Source organism: Neophocaena asiaeorientalis, unplaced genomic scaffold (genome assembly GCF_003031525.2).
Source record: "Neophocaena asiaeorientalis asiaeorientalis breed wild unplaced genomic scaffold, Neophocaena_asiaeorientalis_V1.1 scaffold74, whole genome shotgun sequence".
Taxonomy (NCBI): domain Eukaryota; kingdom Metazoa; phylum Chordata; class Mammalia; order Artiodactyla; family Phocoenidae; genus Neophocaena; species Neophocaena asiaeorientalis.
In genome coordinates, this window is record NW_020172183.1 from 283,051 (window position 1) to 300,779 (window position 17,729).

The window sequence follows — 17,729 nt, forward strand, 5'->3', positions numbered from 1 at the left end:
GTTTTCATCTTGGTGCCCATAGGGGAGATCACGGACAGGTTTTGAAAATACTGTTTTCAGGTTTCTGTTGACAACTACTAAACTGGGCAAATAGAGGATCAGCTAAGATAGCTTCACCAGCACTTGGATAATCAACAGTGTGAAGACTATTACATGCAGTTCTCTCTGTCTCAGAGACTCTTTTCCTTCTTCTTCTAGCCAACTCTTAACTTATTCTTGAATTTAAACATCCCTTCCTCAGGGATGCTTGCCCTGACCTTCCAGGACACCATCTGTGGTTAGTATAAGCACTTTCAGTGCAACCAGCCCCCAAACCTGTAATCACCTCTGACACCCGTTATGCTTCATTCATCTCCTCTTACTCAGGGCCTGTCAGTGCCACCAACCTGCACCTTCTGAGTACAGAGACCCTGACTGACCTATACTCAGCACATGATCACTGTTCAGAGTATATTAAGTAAATGAATAAATGAATAAGACTGTCTCATAAAGTTTCTTTCCAGAGTGTGTAAAATTTTACTTTTCTTTTTAGAATAAAATAGTGAAACAGAATTGTTCTAATTCTGACTTTTAAAAATACAGGGAACATCTCATTCAATAGATCTCAGAACTTCAGTGAAAATATGGGTTTTACAATCATAGCAAGAATAGTTCTATTTGTTCTAAAGTTAAATACATATTTTCCAAATAACCTATGGTTGATTATCCTGAGGCCAGATCCAAGCTGTTGCACATGGGTAATTTTGACAATGTTAGAGAACAAAATAGAGTCCAAAATCTCAGAAGAAAATCACAAGCAAAAAATCAATTTTTCAGAAAGATGTTTTTAAGTCAGTCTTTCAGAATCCATTTGTCTAGGTTTTCAGTTTCTTTATCTCCAAATATTCAACTCTAATTTCCAACATTTTCTTCACTTACACTTTTAGAGAGAATTTGTAATCCATCTAGGTAGTATATATACTATACCAAATGATTGTTTTAAAATGTTTGAGAAAATATACATATTACAAAGTTCCACATCATTTTAACCCAGAACAAAGCCACTTGTTACTACTGCATTTAGATCTAGGAGTGAAATTCTAAGCTTCAATTCAAGCAGCTGGGATATCCTAGTCTCTTTAGAATCTAAAGTCCAAACCACTAATCTTTTTACTATCTCCACAGTTTTGCACTTTCCAGAATGTCATACAGTTGGAATTACACAGTATGTCCTTTTCAGGTTGGCTTCTTTCATTTAGTAATATGCATTTAAGTTTCCACTATGTCCTTTCATGCTTGATGGCTCTTTTTTTTTTAACACTGAATAATATTTCATTGTCTGATGTAGCACAGTTGGTTTAGCCATTCACCTACTGAAGGACATCTTGATTGCTTCCAGGTTTTGGCAACTATGAATAAAGTTGCTATAAATATTTGTGTGCCAGTTTTTGTGTGTACATAAGTTTCAACTTCTTTGGGTAAATGCCAAGGAATGTGATTGCTGAATTATGTGGTAAGAGTATGTTGAGTTTTGTAAGAAACCACCAAACTGGCTGTACCACTTTGCATTTTTACCAGCAATAAATGAGAGCTCTTGTTGCTCCACATTCTTGCCAGTATTTGGCATTGTCAGTGTTCTGGATTTTGGCCCGTCTAATAATTGTGTATCTCGTTGTTTCTACTTGCATCCCGATTGATACATGATGTAGACATCTATTTACATGAGGTTATTTTTGCTAGCATTACTCCATGAAATTTCATTTTTACAATGTCCTAATTAGATTTCCAAGTGCTTTTCTATTAAAGTTATGACAGATTCCATGTTAGATGTGTCATAACCCTGCCATCCTGAGATGTGATCATTTAGAATAACATAGTTTATAGAGACAGTAACCCCCGCAGCTTCTCATTGTTAAAGAACATTTTCCTCTGGCTCCTCTTTTTATGGATACAGTTTTGGTATTTTAATACTTAAGTAGATTAGTGGGATTTAATTTTATTTAAACCCTACCATGTACAAAGAAGACAACTTGCTTATTTTTTATAAAGAACCCAAGACTTTCCCGTAAGCTCGCAGATTCTCTTCCCCCAATGTCATCATATAGTGTCTGTCCCATTGATTTGAAACAGTTTGATTAAAATAACTTTGTTTTTTGTCAAGTAAATAAAGGTTCAGTCATGCCCATTTTCTTCCCAGTCCATTTCCTTTCTGAACTGGGTATCGGTGTATGTTGGGAGAGGTTGAGGTTGCTAATATGACCACTGTTGGAGAGAGAAGCTCCTCTTCCCTGTGAGCTGCCAGCTGATCATCATCATGTTCCTGTTGCAGAGTGGCTGCAGATCTATGCAGGCCCCTAGATTGGTATCTGTTGAGGAAAGACTGTATTTTTTGGCAACATCATTTGCTCTTGCTGACTACCTTTTCCTTGGGCATCCAGATTTCTACCTCAGCAGCCAGCTCTTCTCCTCTCCAGGATCCTACAACCCTTCAGTCCTATTAGCATTTCACTGTCTCCTCACCAGTGTTCACAGGAATTTCTGGACCTCATACATGCTAGACACAGGACGAGTGGAACAAATGGCATTAGCTCCAGGTTATCTCTCAGCATCTTCTCCATCAATGCTGTGCTATTATTCTCATTTCATGTTGAATGAAGCCCAATTTAGGTCTTACTGTAATAATAATTTTCAAGCATCATCTAGGACTATTTGTTTAAATAAATACTTAGACTTTGGCTCCAAGTCAGGGATTCCAATTTAAAAAGTCTGGGTTGGAATGAGACCATGCACCAGTATTTTGTAAAAACTCTCCGGGTGACTCAAATGTGCAGTACAAGTTGTTTGTCACTGCCTTACAGGATGCAGTTTCTTCAATAGCTATCTGGATGTTTCTTCAACACTCATATCCCCATGGAGAGGTTCATACCAAGGATGGGAGTAGATGAAGATCAACAATTCTCGAGCTTAGCTAACTTCCTCTGTTTCTATATCACTACTTTCCCCCAAGTGCCTACATTTTATATCTTCCTGCTTCTCAAAGTAGTATTTACCCTTCCCTTCTCTCTGAAACCATGATCGTGCATGGAGCTCAGGAATGGAAATGGTCATATTATTAGGACAATATATCAAAAGAGAATACAAAATATTATCTTCCTTACATCTGTCTCCCTAAAATGTCTATAACATTAAATAGGAATTTTTATAAAAGTCAAGTAAGATATTAATAAGAATGCAGGCTTCCTTGAAAATATTTGAATTTCTATCCCCCTAAAAAAACACACCTTTAATAAATGTATCTTTTACATAGGTTTCCACAGTTCTGTGGATTCATATTATTTGTTTCTTCAGTTACTGTCATTTCCTTAAACTTCTTTTCCTCTGGAAATAAACTGATGTAAAAATGTATTGATTAAAAGTCTACTTATTTTCTTATTGTTTAAAAACACTTTTGAAGCAAGCAATGTAATGATTTTTTATTAATTTTTAATGGTGGTGATTGTTGCTTAACCTGTTTAAATAAAAAGGCAGAACTTCTTGAGAGATGGCATAAATCTATATAAAATAACACTGTCATCTATAGTCCATGATACCAGTGAAACAGTACAATTAAAAAGCTCTTTAAGTTCATAACTCTCAAGTAGGATAATGTTATCCTCTTTTTCTGAGTAAAAACTGAATACATTCAATGTTCAGAGAAAATTCCAAAGTCATGTTGCTGCTATTGGGTGAAATAAAAACTCAAATCCAAGTCTTCTGGTTCAAAATTCAGTGTTCTTTTTAAAACAATGTATCTATTTGATTTCCTGTATCTGTGAATATACCAAAAGTTCACTTTCTGTCTAGATGATCCACCAAAAAAATAAATTTTAGGTAATGATCACAGTTCCAAGCAGTCCTTGGTCTCATTCTTGTCATTTACTCACATTTTTTGCTCATGTAGAAATGTTCCCCTATGTCTCAGCCAGGTCTTCCATTTATTTTCATTAGTGTAGCATTGTTCCTAGTGGTTTTCTTTTTTTTTTTTTTTAACATCTTTATTGGAGTATAATTGCTTTACAATGAAGTGTTAGCTCCAATGGTGTATGAAGCATTTCTTCTATTCTCCTTGCACACGACTGTCTTACTTCAATATTTAGCAAATGTGCTGGTATCAGGCATTCTCGCCAGCTGTCCACAGCCAAGCAGGTGCCATACTTCAGTCTCACTATTGTATCTGTCACATGACATTTGAGTTAAATGAATTATAGAGTGTTGAATATGACAATGATAAGAGGTAAAAGTTGTTGAAGAATAATTTTAATAGAGCATGCATTTAGTGTCTACCAAGATTCATGTTTCCTCATCAATTTTATTCTACCAAACGTTTCTCTGAATTCCTGCAGCTCTATTTCCACCACCTGGGCATATATGGGTTTATCACATTACATGAGGGACCAGAGTAAGCCAAGATTAGAGGAAATCTACAATTTCTTGATATATTTTATGTAATTTTATTTTCATTCAGTTTAAGATATTTTTATTGCTACTTTAGAGCAGAGGCTTTTTTCTGGCTGAAAAAATATAAATGTTTTGTATTTCTTAACAGTCACATGACTGCACACATTACGTTTTTACCTGCATGATTTTGCTTTTACTATGGGACATAGATACTGAATTACATGAAAAGCCTTTTCATCATCTGTAGATATCATCATATAGTTCCTCCTTGAGCTACTAATATTATAAAATTTTAATAATAGCTTTTCTAATGAACCCAGTTTGTACTCATGAGATGAAGCCAACTTAACCATAATGTACAAATTTGCTAATAGACTACTGCATTATTTCATTTGCTAATATTTTATTTTGTATGTATGCCTATATACTCATAACTAAAATTGTTATTTCTTGTTTATGTTATTCTTGTTAAATTTTTACATCAGAGTTATACAGGCATGGCAAATATACAACCTATTTTTCATTTTCTATACTCCAAGGACATTAAGTTGCAGAGAAAATACCTTTTCTTGATATAAAACTTATAGTGATATCACTTGGACTATGGGTTTTTAATTTTTGCTTTTGTTCTTTTAGCTTCAAAAAATATTTTTGAAGAGTACTTTTTACAACTTCTATTTATACATAGTTATTTTTTATTTCTATCTTCTTGAATACAGTAGTACATATTTTTTAGAAAATGAACTAACAATATCTAGATTATTTCTAAGTTATATAAAGTATTCTATCATAATTTATAATTTTCTTAGTTTTCTCTGCATCATTTATTATGTTACCTTTTTCACTCCTAATAGTATTTTATCTTATTATGTTTATTATATAGGGCTAGTTGTTTATTTACGTTAGTGACAAAACTCAGGGAACTACATTTATTAATTAGTACCAGTTACCATACCACATAATTAAAATGCCTCCAAAATGATTGTATGAATTGAACCTTCCCTACCAATCTCTATTTCCTTGGCTGATCCTTTTTTTTTTTTTTAACATCTTTATTGGAGGATAATTGCTTTACAATGGAGTGTTCGTTTCTGCTTTATAATAAAGTGAATCAGTTATACATATACATATGTCCCCATATCTCTTCCCTCTTGTGTCTCCCTCCCTCTCACCCTCCCTATCCCACCCCTCTAGGTGGTCACAAAGCACCGAGCTGATCTCCTTCTGCTATGCAGCTGCTTTCCACTAGCTATCTACTTTACATTTGGCAGTGTATATATGTCCATGCCACTCTCACTTTGTCCCAGCTTACCCTTCCCCCTCCCCATATCCTCAAGTCCATTCTCTAGTAGGTCTGCACCTTTATTCCTGTCTTGCCCCTAGGTTCTTCATGACCATTTTTTGTTTTTATAGATTCCATATATATGTGTTAGCATACGGTATTTGTTTTTCTCTTTCTGACTTACTTCACTCTGTATAACAGACTCTAGGTCCCTCCACCTCACTACAAATAACTCAATTTTGTTTCTTTTTATGGCTGAGTAATATTCCATTGTATATATATGCCACATATTCTTTATTCATTCATCTGCTGATGGACACTTAGGTTGCTTCTATGTCCTGGTTATTGTAAATAGAGCTGCAATGAACATTTTGGTACATGACTCTTTTTGAATTATGGTTTTCTCAGGGTATATACTCAGTAATGGGATTGCTGGGTCATACAGTAGTTCTATTTTTAGTTTTTTAAGGAGCCTCCATATTGTTCCCCATAGTGGCTGTATCAATTTACATTCCCACCAACAGTGCAAGAGGACTCCCTTTTCTCCACACCCTCTCCAGCATTTATTGTTTGTGGATTTTTTGATGGCCATTCTGACTGGTGTGAGATGATATCTCATTGTAGTTTTGATTGCATTTCTCTAACGATTAATGATGTTGAGCATTCTTTCATGTGTTTGTTGGCAGTCTGTATAATTTCTTTGGAGAAATGTCTGTTTAGGTCTTCTGCCCATTTTGGATTGGGTTGTTTGTTTATTTGCTATTGAGCTGCATGTGTTGCTTGTAAATCTTTGAGATTAATCCTTTGTCAGTTGCTTCATTTGCAAATATTTTATCTCATTCTGAGGGTTGTCTTTTTGTCTTGCTTATGGCTTCCTTTGTTGTGCAAAACCTTTTAAGTTTCATTAGGTCCCATTTGTTTATTTTTGTTTTTATTTCCATTTCTCTAGGAGATGTGTCAAAAAGGATCTTGCTGTGATTTATGTCATAGAGTGTTCTACCTATGTTTTCCTCTAAGAGTTTTATAGTGTTTGGCCTTACATTTAGGTTTTTAATCCATTTTGAGTTTATTTTTGTGTATGGTGTTAAGGAGTGTTCTAACTTCATTCTTTCACATGTAGCTGTCCAGTTTTCCCAGCATCACTTATTGAAGAGGCTGTCTTTTCTCCACTGTATATTCTTGCCACCATTATCAAAGATAAGGTGACCATATATGTGTGGGTTTATCTCTGGGCTTTCTATCCCATTCCATTGATCTATATTTCTGTTTTTGTGCAGTACCATACTGTCTTGATTACTGTAGCTTTGTAGTTCCTTGGCTGATCCTTAACATGCAATACTGGGAACTGACCAAACACTTTCAGTGTTAGAGTTCCATTTGTTCTTCATGCACACACGTGTGTGAGCGCACACACACATGCACACACATACAACCTTGTTTTTAAAAGAAAACATCATTACCTTTTTCCTTCCTCTTTGAAAAGTTTAGGCAGTCTGGTTTTATTCTGCAAGAATATTTTAGGATATTGCTTCATAAATATATTGTGTGCTGATAGGATATTGGTCTGGCTTAAAAGACAGAGACAGAGAGACAAGAGAGAGAGACAGAGAGAGAGAAATTGCATTATAAGCATCATAAGAAAATAGCTTCTGAGGCAAAGATTTTTAACTCAATATATACAACTTAATTCTATACTATTTAGTCTAAAAAGAAAATGACAGAAATATGAAACATAAACATTTTATGCTTTAAAAATATCCACTATAAAAATTGTCTATAGTGTGTTTCAGTGAGAAATATTTTAAGAATATCAAATTCAGGACAATGTCAATTGTCAAAAATTTAATTTTTAAGTTGTCTTCTTAAAGTTTTTTTCTGTAATTTATTAAAGCTCTTGTATAAAATATACCACATAATTAAAATTCCCCCAAAATGATTCACATAGAGTTTACATATACATTATTGAAAAGTATATTTATCTGACTCTTTACAATGACTTATGAGTCTCATGCATTATTTTAGGACCAGAATAAAAATGTCTTAGACCAAAAGTTCAGCATTTCCCAAATCCAGATCAATGGAATCATCTGGGATGTTTTTTTAAGTACAGATTTCTGATCCTTTTCCTGATGAAGCAAGAGCTCCAAAGGTTGAGTCTGGGTAGGCTTCTCTATTTTAACTATCAGCCTCCAAGTGATTCTTATTTGCAGTTAGGCTTCAATACACTTAGAATATTTAAAAATGTAAATAACAAGATCCACTGGAATCTAGCAAATTGACATTCAGTGTCAAGTAATGACATTTGTTTCTGGAAAATCTGCCCTGTTCAATTTTCAATTGACAACCACCATGAAAAGCTGGTCAGCTTCTTAAAATGTTGAACATTCATCTTGACAGCTTATATCAATAATTATCAAAAATAATCATGCTTAAATCTTAGTCAGTATTTGCCTCATGGCAATGAATATAAAAATCCTCAAGAAGGCTTTTCTTATTTCATTGTCAATGTAAATAATAACACCTTAAAATATTTATAACAGCTTTTTTCTCTTGGCCAGAGTTCATATAACACCATGTTAATTCTTTTTTTTTTTTTTTTTAATTTATTTATTTATTTTGGGTCGTGTTGGGTCTTCGTTTCTGTGCGAGGGCTTTCTCCAGTTGCAGCGAGCAGGGGCCACTCTTCATCGCAGTGCGCGGGCCTCTCACTGTTGCAGCCTCTCCAGTTGCGGAGCACAGGCTCCAGATGCGCAGGCTCAGTAGTTGTGGCTCACGGGCTTAGTTGCTCCGTGGCATGTGGGATCTTCCCAGACCAGGGCTCGAACCCATGTCCCCTGCATTGGCAGGCAGATTCCCAACCACTGCGCCACCAGGGAAGCCCCCATGTTAATTCTTTACACAAAACAAATACTATATACTTTAAGAATCCTATTTAATTTAATTTAACTTAATTGATTCAAATAATGCAATGTGAATGTGATTTAATATGACATTAGAAATGTTCATTCCTACTATCTCACACTATAGAATAGACCAAGGATCTACTATTTTTTAAAAATTCCAACCACTGAAATAACTGGAAGATTTCTCAAGATCTTTCTTCTTTCATTTTTTTCTATTTGGAACTCAGATTTTACAATCATCTGTTTTACAGGTCTACCTGTTATAAATCTAGTACTTCTTATATGACAAACATTGTGCTAAGGTTTTTACATTGTTTTTGTCTCATTGCATAGTTATATAACCTGAAGAGGCTGATATTCTTTAATTCCCATTTTACACATAAATAAACTACAAACAATAATTTGCTTAATTCATATTACTAGGAAATGGAGAACAAAGAGTACATATGAAAACTGAATTGACTTCTAAACCCATCCTCTTAACTTTTTAGATATACCACCCCTGTAAATAATAAAACATGTTAGTTCTTACTGTGTGCCAGGCATTATTCTAGGCAGTTTACAGGTATCAGGTATTTAATCCTTACACAACTATATTATCTGATACTTCTATTGTCTCCATTTTATAGGTAACAAAACTGAGGCTCAAAGAAGTACAAACGTGTGATTTAAAAAAATTTTCTACATGGAGCCCATGCTACAAGACTTGGAACCTTAATCCAATCTGTAATCTAGATAAATCATCTTTGGAGTGGCTAAGAAGCCTACACCAAAATGCTAAAACCTTCACTCTTGTCCTTTTCTATGTGTATGACTGAGATGTCTGCTTTATCTAACCCTTGAGAATTTTCAAGATGTGGTGGCTAGTATACATGTACCTGGTGTTTATAATTTATGTCTCCAAATTAATGTGCCCAAGAAGTGAAAGAGGTGGAAGGTTGAAATGGAAAAGTCAAATGCTAGAGCTAATTTTCAGAACGAGGCCCTAACTGCCCTATAATGCTCTGATGGATGTTCTATATCACAAAATGTAATTTGGCAGTCTACTCCTATTTCTGAGTCTCTTGTCAAAACAGAAACATATAGTCCTATGTGTTTAGTAGGAATACATTTTGTTTAAAACCATGTGAAATTTGTAAATGGATGCCCTTAAATGTGGATAAGAGAAGTAGATTCAAAGAAACATGAAATAAATGTAATTAGAAAGCTAAGGACAAAGAAAGATTCAGAATTATAGGAGGGTTGGAGAGTAGATCATGGATCCAAATAACTATTTGACAATTTGAATGTGGTCCAGAAGATAATTTCATAAATTCCCATGCTATGAGTAAACACTGTCTATGAACAAAATTTGCCACTTCACTGAAGTATATCTGCAAGGAAATTTACCTACAAGGAAAAAACTCCAACTTCTTCAAGCAGATGAAGAAGTGCATGCAAAACCTATAGCTTGAGGAAATCAATCAAGATTGTGGAGTAAGAAGATGTGGAGCTTACCTCCCCATTGAAACACATCAAAAATACAACTATATGAAGAACAATCCTCACTGAAAACTAGAAACTGGCAGAAGGAATCCTGTACAACCAAGACTATAAGATACACACATAATCAGGTAGGAAGGGAAAAAAATTGATCAGGTCAGGACTGTGCCCCTGGGAGAGGACTCAGAGGAAAAGGGAGATAACACGGGGGACACCACCCTGGGGAGTGAGAGACACAGACTGGGCACTTCAGTCCAGAGGTCCTACATGGGAGATATGAGCCCTCTTGCCTGGTTGGAGGACTGCTGGGACTAAAGGGAGAGCTGTGGGAAGCCTGGACTCTACTCGTGAGGAAGAGCACATTGGCGTGCACCCTAGTTGAGCAAACACTCGGCCCTGCTCACTCCGTGTCACAGTGTGGCACAAGTAGGGAAAGATCTGACCATAGGAGACAGAGGTAACCTGGTACTGGAGAAGAGCCTAGGTTGGGTGGCAGTGACCATTGTTGGTGCTTACTAAAGCAGTGCATTAGATGCAGCCCAGATCTCTGACAGTGGCTCACAACTCACCTCCCAGTATATACTGAGAGCCTACATGGGACCTGCTTGGCCTGTGGTATGGGCCCACAACAGGGTGGGGGTGGAGGCTGAAAGCAGTGATTGGCTGTGAAGGACAAAGGGGACTTGCACCTGAGGCTGCATCTGGGTGTAGCAAGGGAAACAATTATGTGTGCCTGCACAGGCAGCATATCAGAGGCAGCTCGAACTTCTGTCTGAGGCCAACACAAACATCTCCTGCTTCAACACTACCTCCTCTGGAGCAAGGACTCCAATGCTGAGAGAGGGGAAAACACACACTTAAATGGAACAGAGACAGCTGGAGCGTGACCCACAAGGCTTCTGCTCCAGCAACTTGGGATCAGATGCCATCCCAATTGGGTGAAGATGGCAACTGAGCAGACAGAATGTCCCACCTCACAACCCACTGCAGCTCTAGTGCCTCCATCTCCAGCCCCACCCCCTACTAAAGTGATAGCTGCTAGCACACGGTAAGGAAAACTGTGAATTGCATCCATGTAAATACAGCTCGCCTACCAAAGGCACCGGGTACATGCAGTCTGTAAAGGGGTGCTTCCACATAACAACAAAACTTCAAGACAACAATAGTTAACCATTTCACCTAAATATATAGAGACAGAGAAAGTTAAGCAAAATGAAAAGGCAGAGGAACTGGTCTCAACTGAAAGAGCAAGAGAAAACTCTTGAAAAAATAAATAATGAAACAGAAGTAAACAATTCACCAGCAAAGAATTCAAAGCATTGGTAATAAAAATGGTGACTGAATTAGGGGGGAAAAAATACATGTACCCAGTGAAAATGTTAACAACAAACTAGAAAATATAAAAAAGACCCAATCAGAAATAAAGAATTCAATAGCTGAAATTAAAAAATACACTGAAAGGGCTGAATAGCAGACAAAGTTATACAGAAGAACACATAAATGATCCGGAGATAGAATAATGGAAATCACCCAATAAGAAAAGCAAAAAGAATTTTTTAATGAAAACAATTTAAGCGATCTCTGTGATAACATTAAGCATATCAATATTTGCTTTCTAGGGGTCCCAGAAGATGAGAAAGCGAGATGGAGATCAAACATTTTAAAATACTTAGAAAAAAATGACAATGAAAACACAATGACCCAAAACATATGGGAAATGGCAAAAGCACTTCTAAGAGGGAAGTTTATAGCAATGTTATCTTACCCCAAGAAACAAGAAAAATCTCAAATAAACAAACTAAACTTACACCTAAAGCAACTAGAGAAAGAAGAACAAACAAAACCCAAAGTTAGCGGAAGGAAAGAAATCATAAAGATCAGATCAGAAATAAATGAAATAGAAACTAAGAAAACAATACCAAAGATCAATGAAACTAAAAGCTGGTTCTTTGAGAAGATAAACAAAATTGATAAAGCTTTAGCCAGACTCAAGAACAAAAAGGGAGAGGACTCACAGCAATGAAATTAGAAAAGAAAAAGAAGTTACAACTGACAGCACAGAAAGACAAAGGATCTTAAGAGACTACTACAAGCAACTCTATGCCAATAAAATGGACAACCTGGAAGAAATGGACAAATTCTTAGAAAGGTATAACCTTCCAAGATGAAACCAGGAAGAAATAAAAAATATGAATAGACTAATCACAAGTAATGAAATTGAAACTGTGATTAAAAATCTTACAACAAACAAAAGCCCAGGACCAGATGGCTTCACAGGCAAATTCTATCAAACACTTAGAGAAGCACTAACACCTATCTTTCTCAAACTCTTCCAAAATATAGCAGAGGGAGAAACACTCCCAAACTCATTCTATGAGGCCACTATCACTCTGATACCAAAACCAGACAAACATATCACAAAAAAAGAAAATTACAGCCCAATATCACCGATGAACATAAGTGCAAAAATCCTCAACAAAATACAAGCAAACAGAATCCAACAACACATTAAAAGGGTCATACACCATGATCAAGTGAGATTGAGCCCAGGGATGCAAGGATTCTTCAATATATGCAAATCAATGTGATATACCATATTAACAAATTGAAGAATAAAAACATATGATCATCTCAATAGATGCAGAAAAAGCTTTTGACAAATTTCAACACCTATTTATGATAAAAACTCTCCAGAAAATGAGCATAGAGGGAAACTACTGCAACATAATAGATGCCATATATGACAAACCCACAGCCAACATTGTTCTCAATGGTGAAAAGTGAAACCATTTCCTCTAAGATCAGGAAAAAGACAAGGATGTCAACTCTCATCACTATTATTCAACATCATTTTGGAAGTGCTAACCATGGCAATCAGAGAAGAAAAAGTAATAAAAGGAATCCAAATTTGAAAAGAAGAAGTAAAACTGTCACTGTTTGCAGATGACATGATACTATGCATAGAGAATCCTAAAGATGCTACCAGAAAACTACTAGAGCTAATCAATGAATTTAGTAAAGTAGCAGGATACAAAATTAACACACAGAAATCTCTTGCATTCCTCTACCCTAATGATGAAAAATCTGAAAGAGAAATTAAGGAAACAGTCCCATTTACCATTGCAACAAAAGAATAAAATACTTAGGAATAAAACTAACACCATACACAAAAATAAACTCAAAATGCTTTAAAAACCTAAATGTAAGGCCAAACACTATAAAACTCTTAGAGGAAAACATAGGAAGAACACTCTTTGACATAAATCACAGCAAGATCTTTTTTGACCCATCTCCTAGAGTAATGAAAATTAAAATAATGAAAAAATGGGACCTAATGAAACTTAAAACTTTTGCACAGCAAAGGAAACCATAAACAAGATGAAAATACCACCATCAGAATGGCAGAAAATATTTGCAAATGAAGCAACTGACAATGTATTAATCTCCAAAATATGCAAACAGCTCATGCAGCTCAATATCAAAAACCAAACAACCCAATCAAAAAATGGGTGGAAGACCTAAATAGACATTTCTCCAAAAAGACATCCAGATGGCCAAACAAACACATGAAAAGATGCTCAACATAACTAATTATTAGAGAAATGCAAATCAAAACTACAATGAGGTATCACCACACACCGGTCAGAATGACCATCATCAAAAAATCTACAAACAGTAAATGCTGGAGAGGGTGTGGAGAAAAGGGAACCCTCCTACACTGTTGGTGGGAATGTAAATTGATACAGCCATTATGGAGAACAGTATGGAGGTTCCTTAAAAAACTAAAAATAGAACTACCATATGACCCAGCAGTGTCACTACTGGGCATATACCCTGAGAAAACCATCATTCAAAAAGATACATGCACCCCAGTGTTCATTGTAGCACTATTTACAATAGCCAGGACATGGAGGCAACCTAAATGACCATCAACAGAGGAATGGATAAAGAAGATGTGGTATATATGTACAATGGAATATTACTTAGCCATAAGGAACAAAACTGTGCCGTTTGCAGAGACATGAATGGAGCTGGAGACTGTCACACAGAGTGAAGTAAGTCAGAAAGAGAAAAACAAATATTGTATATCGCTTTTATATGGAATCTAGAAAAATGGTACAGATGAACCTATTTGCAAAGCAGAAATAGAGACACAGACTTAGAGAACAAATGTATGGATACCAAGGGGGAGAAGGGAGTGAAATGAACTGGGAGATTGGGCTTGATATATAATCACTACTATGTATAAAATAGATAACTAATAAGAGCCTACTGTATAGCACAGGAAACTCTACTCAATGTTCTGTGGTGATCTAAATGGGAAGGAAAATCAAAAAAAGAGGGGATATATGTATACATATAGCTGATTCACTTGCTGTACAGCAGAAACTAATATAACATTTTAAAGCAACTATACTTCAATACAAATTAATAATAAAAAAACTCAGTGAATGAGAGATTAGAGACAGGTGTATAAGAAACTAATAAACTTGAAAACATGTATTTAGATATTCCCAAATGCTTCATAGAGAAATAAGAAGGTGCAAAACAGAGAAAAGAATTATAAAATATTTATTCTTTTATTAATTAAAAACATTTATGGAGCCCCTAGGGTATTCTAGTCTCTAGTAATAGAAAGACTAATAAGATAGGATTTCTGTTTGGATTGACAGACTACTAGTTGACCCCACCCAAATTCACTCTCCACTTCTTCCCAAACACATGGCTGCCCAGCTAAAGACTATATTTCCCAGCCTCCTTTAAACTGAAATTAGCCTAAGAGAAAGTTCTTGCCAGCAGAATGTAAGAAGTAATTCTAGAAATTCTGCCTCTTTTGTCAAATAGGAAATTGCTTTCCTTGACTTCATATTTTTCCTTTCCATGAAGTGGAAACTAGATGTGGCAGTGGCCTCTTCACCTATATTGAAAAGAAAATGACAAGCTGATATCAAAACACCAAGATGAGGCCAACACACATCCTTGAATGATTTCATGCAGTAGAACTTCTACATACAACCAGAGCGCCACTTTCAAACTAAGGATGAAAAACCTTTTACTTAAACCACAGCATTTTTTAGTTTTATTGTTACATCATACTGGCAGTTACCCTAATCTAATGAAAACAGCCTTCAAGGAGCTGCCTATGTTAAAATAGAGGGGAAGAGACTTTAAACAAATACATAAGAAATTATCAGGAGTGCTCTGATAGAAAACAATACAGAGTCAAGTGGAAATGGAGAAGACAACTCTTCTTGGAGAAGGAGATTTCAGGTTGAACATGAAGATTAGTTTACCTATTTATTGGTAGGTGGGGATGAATGGGAGGATGGTATTTCAGACAGAAAAATCAGTATGAGCCAAAGTACAAAGTCCTCAATAACATGGTGCAGGTATAGTCAAGAAACTACCAGTCATGTCATGGCTGGGAGGAAAGGAAGAGTCACTGGGAGACAAGGCTGGAGATGTAAAAATTATCCCATTACAAAAGCTCTTGTAAGTAATGTGATTACAACTGACTTATCCAATGTGTGTCTAATATGGAGGGAAGATTCTACAATTTAACAGTTTCTGGCTTGTACAGCTGGGTAGATAATCTTGCCATTCACTAAGATAAAAGTGTGGATGAAAATATAGCTTCAGCTTTATACAGTAATAAGACTAAAAGTTTTTTATGTCAAATCAAATTTATATCTTTCCTTTTGCAAATGAGAAAACTAAGCCCTGAGGGTTTAACTGATATTCTAATAACCTCAATCACATTTAGTGGCAGAGCAAGAGCTAGAAGGTGAATTCTTTCAGACTCTCAGCTTAAAGTCTTTTTGGAACAGATGTATAGGGAATAAAAGGCTATGAAGTTTGCTGCAAGACAATCTGAACCTTGAAAAATAAATAAAATTAAACTTGGTATAGGGGAGATTAATAAGTTTATCAGAATAAAGGAATTGGTAAAGAAGGGTGGGGGTTTAGGGGACATTTACTCAGGAGTAAAATTCACGTCAGCAAATAGTAATAAGAATATATTGATTGTCCCAGATTCTAGAGGACTTCAAATGACAGATAAAGGAGATTTATTCAAAAAATATTTAATGTGCACCAATAATGTGTCAGATACCATTATAATCACTGGGAATACATCAGCAAATAAAAAATGTTTTGTCCTCATGAAGTTTTCAATGTAGAGAGAGGAACAATAAAAATAAATTTGTAGCTATATGTCAGACATACTATTAAGAAATGAAAGCAAAAATCAGGGGATAATAAGTACTAAGAGTATCTGTTTCATATAGGCTGGTCACAGAATGCAGAGACCTGATGGATGTAAGGGATAAAGGAGAGTAGACATCTGAAGAAAGAGCATTCCAGATAGAAAGCACAAGTGTGAAGGCCTTGAGGCAGGACCATACTTGGTGTGATAGGAGCAGAGCATGGAGACAACTATGGCTAGAGCAAAATAAGCAAGACAGTCTTGTCTAGAAGAAGTGGTCAGAGATGCAGTAGGATGTGATCATGTATGACCTTACAGGCCACAGTGAAGTTCTTAGCTCTTACCTTGAGTGATATGGAAACCATTAGGATATTCTGAGCAAATAGTGTTCTGGTGTATATTTTAACAAGATTCATCTGGCTACTGTGCCAGCTACAGACTGTAAAAGGACAAGGGATGGAGCAAGAAAACCAATCAATAGGCTACTGCAGTAATCCAGGCAAGAGCACTGGTGCTCTGGATCAGGATGGTGTTAGTGGAGGTGGTAAGAAATGGTTAGATTCTGGATATATTTTGAAGGTAGAGCTATCAGGGTATCTTTCAGGTTAGATACGAGGTATAAAAGAGAAAGATAGCAGGCTCTGATGACTCCAAGATTTGGGGCTTGACCTTGAATTTGCACGGTTGCCATTTATTAAAATGTGGATACAGAAGGTTAATAGGTGAAAAAAAAAAATCAAAATTTATGTTGTAGATTTGTAAAGTTTGAGGTGTCTGTTTGCTAGCTAAGTGGATTTGACTTTATCTTTTATGTGGTGAATAGTCATTGGATAGTCTTGAGCAAAGAAATGATAGTAAAATATATTAACCTAAATATATCAAAGAAATAACATTAGAAAACTATCAAAGCAAATGTAGGTTCCCACAATCCTCTACTCAGGTTTGATTAATTTGTTACAGTGGCTTAGAGAATTCAGGAAAACTGTTTATTTAGTTATGTTTACCAGTTTATTACAAAAGGATATGATAAAGGATACAGATGGACATCTTGAAAAAAGAGATTCACAGGGTAAATTATGTGGGAATGTGTTCAGAGCTTCCATACATTCTCCAGGCATCACTATCCCAGCACCTCCATGTGTTCACCAACTCAGAAGCTCCTTGAACCCAGTCCTTCTGGGTTTTTTTTTTTTTTTTTTTTTTTTACCAGTTTATTACAAAAGGATATGATAAAGGATACAGATGGACATCTTGAAAAAAGAGATTCACAGGGTAAATTATGTGGGAATGTGTTCAGAGCTTCCATACATTCTCCAGGCATCACTATCCCAGCACCTCCATGTGTTCACCAACTCAGAAGCTCCTTGAACCCAGTCCTTCTGGGTTTTTTTTTTTTTTTTTTTTTTTTAATTTTTTTTTTTTTTTTTTTGTGTTTTTGGTT

General features: G+C 35.7%; 1 protein-coding gene across 1 annotated transcript in view; it reads right to left on the reverse strand.

Moving 5' to 3' along the window:
• Window positions 1-17,729, reverse strand: part of CNBD1 (cyclic nucleotide binding domain containing 1) — a gene marked incomplete at its 3' end in the record, with an annotated part of 326,834 nt that overhangs the window by 277,146 nt on the left and 31,959 nt on the right. The window contains 2 exon segments of the mRNA XM_024761443.1: window positions 7,159-7,262; window positions 10,976-10,985. Coding sequence (XP_024617211.1) covers window positions 7,159-7,262; window positions 10,976-10,985 — 114 coding nt within the window.